The sequence below is a fragment of the Cavia porcellus genome, unplaced genomic scaffold, assembly GCF_034190915.1.
Source record: "Cavia porcellus strain 051 isolate PalLab524CR breed Dunkin Hartley unplaced genomic scaffold, mCavPor4.1 scaffold_18, whole genome shotgun sequence".
Classification (NCBI taxonomy): Eukaryota; Metazoa; Chordata; class Mammalia; order Rodentia; family Caviidae; genus Cavia; species Cavia porcellus.
In genome coordinates, this window is record NW_026947501.1 from 58,376,198 (window position 1) to 58,388,282 (window position 12,085).

The following is a 12,085-nucleotide window of genomic DNA, read 5'->3' on the forward strand; positions in this document are numbered from 1 at the left end:
CAATGTAAGAAGGCTCAAGAGAATGTGCTATAAATATAGGTTATAAGATGCTTCACAGAAGGAAAATCACTTTCTGGTGTTCATTTTGGTTTACTAAACCATATGAAATTAGTTGCCTCATAATGCTTAGCTAACTAGGAGTTAAACACTTTAGAAAGGGTTTCTCTTTACTTGGAGACAGTACAGTTGTTAGTTAGGCTGTTAATGTACTCAGGATCTGAGTAGTGATGTCTTTGCCCTGGTCAAGTGTCTGACTTGATCTGAACTTGCAGTCAAGAATCATGGCCAAGGAGTTTGCCTGGTGGTAAGGATTCTAGCTTTTCATATCAGTTTTGATACTTAAAATGGTATCCTGCCTAATGTGTTTCTCAATAAACATCTTATGCATTTTTAAATGGAAAAATGTACTTCTTCAAATAAACAAACCAAAAAGGAGGTGTTTTTCAGTACTTCCTGCTTGGAACTCTCAGGCTAAACAATGTAGCCAACTCCAACAGCTACTGAAAGTCCAGAAAATGTTTGACTCCTTTTCAAAATAAGTAAGTCCAAACCAGACTGACTAACAGTGGTTAAGCTAAATTGTTGTTCTGGGCTCACTGGGCACTGTTTTTTTTTAACTAATAAAACTTTTAAAAAAATGTTTCCTGAGATTCAAATACTTTAAGAAAACTTTGGCAAATGAATGCAAACCACATAATATTATTAGGCTGACAAAGTATTTTTCTAGTTAAAAATCACTGCAACTTCAGTTTCCTTTATTTCAGAATCTCAAGTGTGTTTACAGCTATCCTAACTTTGATATTCAGATCTTACAGATCTCAAAGTAGAATTACTAACAGAGGAGTCACTGTTACTGAATCATAAAAGGCTAAGAATATACACAAAAATACTTCAAAATGTAGCCAAACCAGTTCTTTGCCATGTGATGTCCTTACATTTCAAAGCGAATGGAAAATGGTAAATGGTAAATATAGTCTGCTTAAAGTATGCATAGAAAATTGAAACTTTAAAAAATAATAATAGAAAAGAATACGGTAGGGAAAACTTTTGTGCACATAATTTAGGTGTATTTTGTCTATCAAATTCTCATAAGAATTCTTCTGCCATAAGAATGACATCTAATAATCCAAATCATGCTTTGCTTACATGATAGGAAACGCCATCCAGGGAGCTTCTGATACAACTGAAGGACAGACAGACGGTCATCATTTCACTATCCTCCTATTTGTTGTTTCACATTATTCTCAAACACTGATGTGAAGTAGGGTGCACCATTTGCCCTGTTTCACAGAATTTAAAGAACTAAAGCCAAGAGAGCTCCTAGAATTCATAAACATTGCTTCCGAAACCTGAGCTTTTCCCCTCTCTTACACAAACTCACTTGTTCTACCTGAGAGAAGCAATCCTTCTCTGGGGAATTTGTGAATCACAGAGGCACTGACTGGGCACTTTCTTTCTTTAAGGGCAAAGAAAATAGATTGTGTTTGCGCACCTGACTTTTGTGGCTTCTGATTTAGTCTTTTCAAACATACGTAAGAACAACCATGTAGAGCAAGCTGAGAAGGCAGGGAAGGCAGAGGAAAAGCTTGTTTGGCTTCAACAATGGGAGAGAGGCCCAGTGAGATGTGAGGGGAAGCCAGGCAGGCGAGGAGTGGAGCTGCCCAGAGGAAGGGGCTGATTCCAGGCCAGGTGACCTCTGCCACAGTAGGCTGTAGGCTCAGCTGGTTTGCATGTGGGCCCCTGCTCACTGGAAGGTGCACATTCCCAAGCACGTGCTTCATTATTATTTCGTAAATGTGATTATCTACATTTTTACTGTTCATATGTATAGAGTTTTAATATTACCAATATATCAAATAATTACAAAGGTTCTTTGGAGTTTAAGAAAATGACCTTGTGCTACAAAGAAATCAAAATTCTATGTTAAATTAAATTTCCTTTAACAATACATAGAAAACTGCTTGCTTGAGTTTAAGAGCAAAATCAGTCATGAGAAACTTCTTGGAAATAAAAGAGACCTTCTATAAACGTAAGTGTGAAATGCAGTCAACACATGAATCCACGTGGTGATTTAAAACACGCCGCACTGCGAAGCTGGTCCCTGAGAATATATGTATTTATTATTTAGGATCACATTCCTGTGACAGAATAACTGCTGTTGTGTTTCTGTGTAGACTCAAGCCTTAGACATCCCTGCTCCAGACTGTCATGTGTTTGAAAAAAAAAGAAAAGATGACAGCTGGCTGCGGACAGTACTGGATACATTAATCGACAGAGGATAGTGCATATTATATTTTTACATTCCAAAACGTAAATCCACCTTTTCATGCTTTTCATCTGTACTCCAACAAGGCAACAGAGGAAATGGCAATCCTCAGCAAGAGAAGATATAGCTGTGATGTATTTTCTGTATTAGTCCTAAAATTCTGCATGTGCTTGTTGTGTAACTGAAACTAGGAAAACGACACATTTTTTTCTTTCAAGGCACTGTTCTTGGCCTTATACTTGAAGTCTTTTGGTAAAACTGAGTGATCAAAAATCTAATGCTGCTTGGTGTGGTGGTACATGCCTGTAACACCAGCATTCTAGAGCCTGAGGCAAGAAAATCACCGTGAGTCTGAGGGCAGCATGACCTACATCTTAGTCTAAGTCCAGCTTAAGGTACCTGATGAGACTCTGTCTCAAAACTACAACAAGCATGTAATGCCATTAGTTAAAATTCTCAGTTGCTAAAAGTTCATGAAAATTGCATGCTGATTCCCCCATGTGTCTCTTACTCTAATAGTTGTGTGCTGACGTATATGTACATGGAGGTCATACAGATGTCAGTGATTCAACACGCCCCTTGGATGCTTTCAAAAGACTGACTTACATCCATGCAATTCTATAAGAATTAGCCAAGTTTTTAAATCAACTTTTAAAGTTTTGTGATATTTTTGTAAAATGTTTTGATAAATGTACATATCTTAAAATATTCTCTTATTTAATGTTACTAAGGAAAAAAATTTAAGGTTATGGGAGAATTCTTATGACTTTAAAGCTCTTCTATTTACAATTTATCTACTGTACTAAATGACCTATGACTTTCATTAAGAAAATACACAGTCATGACATCTTTCAAAAAGTAAAATCATACAGATGAGTACGAAATAGAAAATATTAGTTTCTTTCCTAGCTACTTCCCTTCACATTCATGACTTTCTATAATAGCCTCTTACAAACTGATACAAGTACTTAAGGGGACCATTTTATAGTATTTGACATGATTTTACATTCACCAAGGATTTAATTACTGATTTGACATACTGCTTTCCAACTCCATATTTTATTAATGTTCCTTATCATGCACGCACAGTGAAACCTGTGCTGCTTCAAAAGAGAGAGGAAACCAAAAGGAAAATCATAATAGACTTAAAAGGCAACTAACCTTTTTCCACCTCATTCAGATTAGCAGCTGGCAGCGACAAAGACAGAAGAGACAAAAGACTTTTTACATTGCGGTACAACAGTAGAGCACATGAAGCCAACGCGCAGCATTAACAGAGAAGCCAGGGGGAGAGTGCAAACTGCAGTAAGGCTTAAACTTCTTACCTACACGAGCCAAGGCACAGACATGGAGGAAACATGAAGCCAGAGGTCAAAGGCATCGCCAGGCAGCGCGGTGGCTCTGCCTCTGAACCAGGTGATGTAGTAACTAGGGTGTTACTGTGTGAGGTGTACCATGAATGCTTTGTGTGTGCGAGTCAGGTTTGTAAAACCAAAATAAATAGATTATGGTATCGAACGGAAAGGGTAAAGCGTTCTCAATCTCTGTGAAATCGATCCTAAGACTATACATGTGAAATTTGCATCATAACTTTCATGTCACTGACTTTCTACAGTCTCCTTAGGCAAAAGCAAGGCTTAACTGTGATCAATTTTGTGTCCTATTTGGATGGGTCCTATGTGGTTACCTAAGATGCAAAGTCTGAAAATAGCAGATTTGGGGTTTTGATCATTGAGAAATATGGCAAAGTAAGATTTTCAATTCAACACCTACTGTAGCAGCCTAAGCAAACATGTCATTTCCAATGCTGCCGAGGTGCTATGTTTCCAATTTTCCTTTGGAGCTTGTTTAAATAAAGGAAAAATATTCCTTTAAAATTTATTGACAAGAAGTGTTTTGTTCTTAAAAAAGCTGTAAGAATGATTTAATAAAAAAATCTAGCCTCAGAACCTCTCATATGAATGCTAAAATTATAGAATTAATCTTTAAATTATTTAGATTTCAAAGTCTTATTTTTCTACTCCTTGGCATACTGATTTTAATTTAGATTCACATGGAATTCTACTTTCAAAATTAAACTTGACTGAAGCATACTAGCAATAAAGAAGTGTGCACTGTACAACTAAAGGGCCAGTTGATGGGCTGCAGTAGACAGAACAGCCTTGATGACCTGAGCAGTGAGGGATAGTGAAATTCTGGAAACAGGAATAATATTAGTCTCTACAACCTATGCTGTCAGTCTCTTTAGCAAACACGAGGTCAGAGTTTTGTTTCTCCAATGAGTCATTATCAACTTACTGGGATGCTTTGGTTGCTCGATTTTAAATAAACTGGATACATTTCCCACTGGTGGTTCACTTTGTTTTGGATAGTTTTAGCCCAGTTTTACAGTCTGGTCATCATGTCATGGGTCCTCTGTCAGACTTCTATCAAGTCTGTGAATTTTCTTCATTGACAACATTCTGTACATTTTGATTCTAGCGTAGGTGCCAAATGCAAATGTTCTCACCATAATAATTTGTGAGTTTTTTCTATAAGGTTTTAGTTATTCCTACTAACCAGACTTAACTTTCTTATTGTTTGCCTTTAGGATACAGAGTTAAAAATCTGCCAGAAAAAAAATCATTTGTAAATTGAATGAGTTTTAAACAATGACAATATTCTTATATTTCCTGAGCATGGCAGGGTTTCTTTTCCCAGATTATAAAGTCATTAATTAGACTCCAAACTTAAATTTAAAGTGATAGAGTCAAATTATAGGAAAATTCATCCTCAGCTGCAGACTTGGATGAAACAGGATTGAAACTCTAGAGAATGATTTATCCCTTTCTCTGAATAGAGGCCACTCATGTGTCTCAGGTTTCAAAATACACTCGTGGCTGTTTGATATTTTGCAAATATGCTCATTTCACATTTACAAAAGCATCACAGCTAAAAGATGAGCTATGAAATCTGCCTCTTTTAGATATCATCTTTACCACCAACATATCAAATTCTTCATGGCTCCTAAATTCCAGTCAGGGTTATATTGGTAATATCTTCACATACTGAGTGCCATGCGCTTTCTCTTGAGTTCAGTATTTTTCTTCAGTATTTGTAATAGCTGTAAATAAAAAGACTAAAAGAGTCTACGTTTTTGTCCAGAGCCAAATGGCTCTTGACAGATATTCATGATAGGTTTTGCATGATGAGTTTTAAAATGTCACATTTTAGCTAAGAAATGATTTTGCTAGATTTTGGGTTGTTATGCTACTTCTGACCTAGAAGAAGGGGAGTGAAGCTTCATCATACTTCTCTGGGCAAACTTATGTGTACTGAATTGAGTCACTTAGGATAAGAGGAAATATGTTTAAGTTGAACAGGTATAGGTCAGGAGCTTGGGAAATGAAGGAAGAGCAAGTCAGACAAACACTCAAAAAAGAAAAAAAGAAAAAAGAGAGAAAGAGAGTTAAGAACAAGGAATAGCAAATCTAAAGCCAAAGCATGGGGCCTCTCCAAACCAACTACAAGTATCTACCACCACTGTAAATTGCCACCAAAAAGACAAATGAGAACCTGAACACAGCTGTGTTTCTAAACCCAGGTTTCATAAGGAAGGAGATGTATAAATAATTCTCTGGTTTCTGTACTCAGAAAGGCACAGAGAATGAAAATCTGCTTTGAATACGTGAGTCAAATTTGTTTGGCAGAGTCAGGGCAGGTTGGTTTGCAGAGGCCTCCAGATAAAGTAGGTTCTTAAGCTTTTCTCTAATGATCAGAACAACGATGGAAAAAGTGAACCACTCTACCGTAAGAAGATACTATGCAACAGATTTTAGTGCAAACATAAGACTTCTTGTACACATCCAAAGTAGCCCATCCATAAGGTAGTATCTTTGTGCTCTCAAAAACTTAAGAGTAGCTTTGGGGGCTCCAAAACCTGTGTCAATAGGTCATTAGCCCATACTAGAAATCTTATAAAAATGATACCAGTGCTATCTAGAAGCATAGGTTCCTGTTAGATACAATTGCTCTGTTTTGTTAATGAAAATTATCAAAAAATGCCCACTAAGCACGATAAAACTGCACATATATGATACACTAACTGGTGATCTAGCCCACCCTACCTTCTTCTGGAAACCTCGTGTGAAAGAAGTGTATGCAGCATCACGTGCCTTATTGATGTTAAAATTTTGTATCATGGAAAAGGCATCTACAAAAACACTCAGATCTGGGTTGTTATTATTGTTATTTTATCTAGAATTTTCTCATCATGAAAAATATTTTGCCATCAATAAAATACAAACTTTGGGCATTCCAAAAATCTTACATTTCCATGCTTTTCTAAGAAACCCCTGGGAAATTTATTCACAAGATGTGTGTGTTGATCATGTTTACAAATGTTAAGCGTTGCTACCTGTATCCAATAGGTATTTTACTCTGATATTCTTAACTGTGTGTTGAAAATATGGAAATAAATAGAACAGAAACACCCAGCAAAAGGAAAATAATAATTTTGAAGAGTGACAGAATTTGTTTCTCTTTTTTTTCTGACAAATAAACTGTGTATTATTCTTTTTCTCTATCAAATAAGAAAATATGTTGAGAAACAAAAATAATTGTTTCTTATTCATAGCCACATTAATAATCAAACAAATATACTGTCAAAATAGACAAATGGTAAGGTTGATGTAACTTTTTAACAAATTTGTTTGAATTGGAACAAAGTTCAGCAATTTGCATAGTCTTATGAGATTTATTACCCAAAGAGACAGATGTCAAAACAACTGTGATCTCATAAAACTATCCCAAATGTTCTATGTCTTCTCCATTGTTTCATTTTGATGGACATGGATTATTAGAAATGAACAAACAATTATTAGTGACGAAATAAGTATGGATATAAGTTATCTGAAATGCTCAATTATGTTTTGGCTATATAAAGAAATTCCCCTTTAAAGCGTGTGTTGATGAGCAAAGAGAAAAACTGTGTGCATGAAAATGTCACTCAAACAAGGGATAAAATCCTCATTTTGACAGTTTTTTTTCCTGGTTAACATGATTTTATGACAGATGCATGTATTGATCTAAGCTAACTGGCTTTTTAAAAAAAATTTGGTCAGCTGAAGTCATCTTTAAGTGCTTCTATTATTTATGCTTACATGTAATTTTCAAAACACCTACCAGTTACTGAATAGTACAAGTGACAGAGTAAATAGAAATAATAGCATCAGTAATGCATTCAAACAAACACACTGATGGATGGCTTAATGTTTTCTATTCTTCATACCTGTGTACTCAGGTGGGCAAAGGCACGTGTAGTTATTAATTCCATCAACACATGTTGAGTTATTTTCACAGTCATTATCTTCACAATCATCAACATTGACCTCACAATTTTCTCCTTCAAATCCATCGGCACAAATACACCTGAAAACAAGAAGAAGAAAGGCAAGAAAACCCTGTATTTTTTTCTGTATTTTAAAGCCATGTTGTTAAAATACTGAAAAAAAATCATGCAAGCGCTCATCAATTACTGAGCCTTTAACTACAAGAAATTGATTTTTAAAATGCTTTGAACGACATGCTGTAAGTTCTATTTAAGATAATATCCAACAGACCAGAAAACATTAAAAAATAAAATTTATACAGCTGGAAGATAGCCAATGGCTCTATAGTCTTAAAAGTCAATAAACCCAATATTTTTGCAGATCTAAAACACAGCAAAGGTTTCGTCCACATCCTTTTATATCCTAAACTCAAATTGGGCTCTAATGAAATAATTTATGCTTTTGCTGAGAAGGAACTGGCTCCAATTTTAAGAGTACTATCAGCTACTACTCTGTGTAATGTCCCTGATGTATTTTAACGGAAAGCAATATTAAAGCTAAATTGTCTTTCTTACAATGGACAATGTGAATCTTTTCTGTAAGTCTCCATAAAGACAACTTCTACCCTACCATAAGTCACTGTATATTTAATCTTGAGCAAGTATCAATAATCTTTGAGGAAAGTCTAGATGAACAAAAGATAATTTTGTAACAGAAGTGAAATATATGTCTTCTAAATTGTGATTTTTAAATAAGCTATAGTTGTAGATTAACATTCTTATGGAAAATTATTAGTGTCAAAACAAATTCTTTCATAATTCTTTTAAGTACAACTGAAGTCATTGCACCATCTGATTATATAATTTCAGATTAGAAATGTTTGCAGTATGTTTGTCTACTTATGTTATGGGCTGAGAATGAAACATTAATGTTTTATCAGACCCACATATTGTCATTACAACATTTCTTTAAAACAATAAGCACATCTGTGTGCATACAGGGACTTTCAGTAGGGTACTATCTGGCTATTAATTAACATTATTAAACCAACACCCTGTCTTGCCCTCATCTGACTTGATTAGTCATAATGTTTTATGCACCTGCTTTTAAATTTCTGACTGGAATGTCCTCAGCTGGGAATCCTGAAGTATCTCCATTTGTTTTAAAATTATGATCTCTGAGCAGTATCAGGACATTTTGACCTTATTTTGATACGCCTTTTAAAATAATTTTGTAGCACTTAAAAAGGAAACTGTAGGTTTGTTTGGTTGTTCTTGCTGTGACACCTCACACACAGGGACAGGAAATTACTTACCAGAATCCATCCCTTTCTCCTTCTTTTAAGTGGCAAGTTCCTCCATGTTTACATGGGTTACTGATGCATGCGTGGATTGGGATATCGCAGTCTTGCCCCTGGGGAAAGAATGACCAAGCAAAGCTGAATGCAAACAGTGTAGTCTTAGCTCTAGAAAAAGCACAGCTGGATCGTGAAGGCATCCCGTGGAAAGCACTATTTCCAGAGTGTGGCTCCTACAACAGCCTGCACTTACCTTGAAACCATATGGACAGGTACATCTATAAAAGTCAACTGGATCGTTGTTACAGGTACCATCATTTTTACATGGATTCGATAAGCAGGGATTGCATTTTGCAAGAATATTGACATCCACAGGGCCTGAAGATTGAGACAGATAAAAAATGAGTATTTTCTATTTATAGTTTATCTGTTCTGTAACAGATTTTGTATGAAATTTTTGGTCATATGCCTATATGATTCCTTTCCATACAAAAAATCAGTAACACCACAGCATGTTCAAGCATGCAACAGGAGTCCTTATCAATGGAGGGTTCTGTAAGATTTTCTGAGCCAATGGGATGATAGCTCAGGTTTTTAGTAGCCAATGTTACTAAAGCTAGCAATGCCACAGGGTGGAACCTCTTAAAGAATAACTCATTTCTGTGGATGCATTCCATGGCCACCACCTACATCTCAACCTCAGCCAGCTTTATGGAAACGCATGCCACAAAGTCTAAGAGAGGACTATGTGTACGGTGGTGAGTGTGGCTTTTATAAATAGAAATCTATGACTGCAATTAAAAAAGCCACTTGCCCAGATAACACTACCTCAGTCTTGTTACTTTCATATAGGAGACACCAAACAGTGCTTTTCGTTTTCATTGTTGGAATGGAATCCCAGGGTCTTACATATGCTAAGTCTGTATTCTAACGCTCAGTTACATGCACTCCCAGGGCTACTTTTATGAGTAAGGAAATCAAAAGTGTAGGCTTCATTATATTCTCCATTTTATCCTTTTGATTCATTTATCACTTGACTGGCACAGTACATGCTGGATGAGGATTCCATACCTAGTTCTCCAACAATAAAATTCCATTGAAATGACTTGTATTTGTAGTCATACATGATGATCCATTAAATGGAAATTTCCCTGCAGCAATTTTTCCTAAGTCCCACTTACTTTTTGATAAGTGACTAACAATTTGGACATTGAAACATTCTCAATAGTATTATGTTTCATTGATGCTGTTTTTTGAACTGTTGGTTAAAGATCACTAGCTTTTCTGTTCATAACTGTGTCTGACCAGGACAATGGTAGACTACTATCTTTTTACATATCAAACATAAATATTTTATAGCATAACTGTTCATTATAGTTTTTCTGTCACTAGTCTCACTGTAGCCATTTGTCTTCATGGGAACAAAACATGATAAACTGAATTCTATGTTTCACTACAAACTATTTCTTGCAGAGTTATTTGGATAACTAGCATAACCTTAACCTCTACTATAACTGCTGTAATTGTCTATGAAAACCTACTAACCAATTACATGACTTATGCTCACATAGACTATTTTTCATAAACTGATTCTATAAATGAGAACTCATGTTTATATGTTATTTAACGGTGAATTTAAATGGGACAAAGAGACTCATCTCTCTTCATAACCCATACCTTGTAAAATATTAGTACTTTTTTCAAATTATGCATTTGTATTAAAATCTATAAAATTGTTCTGTATTGTGCAGGCTTTCTATTTAGAAAATAAAACAAAGCTAAAAATAAAACCCACTGAAATCAGTCTACATAGAATTTGTGATTCTTTTCAAAGTTTAGACAAGGATGCCAGCTCTTGGGATGACTGTGTTAGTTGGAAGGGGTGGTGACTGCTCCCAGTGATAGCAGAAGTCACTAGAAGAGAAAATATAAATGGTAGTGTCTCCTTCGCTGTTTCTTGGTAACAAACTACCCAGTGCAATCTCTGAGAATCAAACAGCAGATTCAGTTTGCTAGGACTAATTCTGAAATGAGTCTCAGAGAAGTTAAACTTCTCACATCCTCCAGCCTACTCATTAAAAGCCAACATTCTGTTATTCAGTATATTAGATAAATCAATGGTGTTGATTATCCAAAAAAAGTTAATTAAATTAACACAATACTTCAAAATGAATGGTATTATGTTTGCTAAAGTCATACTTAGATTCTGCCTAGCAAAGGAAATATGCAATCCACAGATCCTTTATTTGGAGAAGAATAAAAAAGAACCTAATTTGGAACAAAGATGTAGCCTGAAGAGCTCAGAATATACACAATCAAAATACAGGTCAGCACAAGCAAGGACAGTAAATTCCTGAGGCCTTGAGATAAAATGCCTCTTGCATTTCTGTGTTTTCAAATGTTTAAGAATCTGATTTGAATAGAAGAGTTCAGGGTTTCATGACTAAATTCATTATGGAGAATGTGACATCTTTCAACCATTATGTTTGAGTATTTAGAAGAGAAGCTAGAGGTTTTATTCAGGGGAACAATTGAATATATCCGAAGAATTTAACAGAATATGTAATTAACAAAACTGCTGAAAAGTAGGTATTTTCCCCTTTATTAGATGTTCAAGGTTTATTTAATAAACATCTACCATACTATGCCTATAGCTATAGCATTTTCTAATTTCTCTTTTGTTTCCCCCAGGGAAAATTTAATATCCTACATTACTAATTGTTGATTATTTTCATATCTAGAATTATATCTCTAATTTTAATGTGTATATAAAGGGAGACTTCAGTCAATTTGTGTGCATTCAGTTGAACTAAAAGAATCAAGCTAAGCTTTCTCAATCCACCCGTGTCTTCTGAGAATTTGTTAAACTTGTCCTACTGTTTTGCTGGCATTTGTTTTGGGTGTGTGGTGAAATACTAAGTTTTAACATCAGTCGGTCAGGTTGGCTATGACAGCTACCATCCTGTTATCCCCCCTTTCCCTCCTCTATCTTCTTTTTGCAATAGTGGGGATTGAACCCATGGCCTTCACACAGAGCTTAATTCACATCTCTTTTCAATTTTTATTCGGACACAGCATCTTGTTAAATTGCTAAGTTGTCTGGGCTTGGCTGAAGCTTGGGAACCTCTTACTTCAGGTTTCCAAAGTTCTGGGATTACAGGCGTGCAGCACTGTGCCTGGATCCAGCTTTTTGTAACTTTCTTTTAAAGTCAG

At 35.5% G+C, this 12,085-nt stretch overlaps 1 protein-coding gene across 3 annotated transcripts in view; it reads right to left on the reverse strand.

Moving 5' to 3' along the window:
• Slit2 (slit guidance ligand 2) overlaps window positions 1-12,085 on the reverse strand; it is a 345,916-nt gene that overhangs the window by 48,863 nt on the left and 284,968 nt on the right. For all 3 annotated transcript variants that reach the window (XM_063230084.1, XM_063230083.1, XM_063230085.1), the window contains 3 exons: window positions 9,126-9,250; window positions 8,891-8,988; window positions 7,536-7,675 (listed from right to left, as the gene is read on the reverse strand). In XM_063230084.1, coding sequence (XP_063086154.1) covers window positions 7,536-7,675; window positions 8,891-8,988; window positions 9,126-9,250 — 363 coding nt within the window. The remainder of the gene's footprint in view (window positions 1-7,535; window positions 7,676-8,890; window positions 8,989-9,125; window positions 9,251-12,085) is intronic.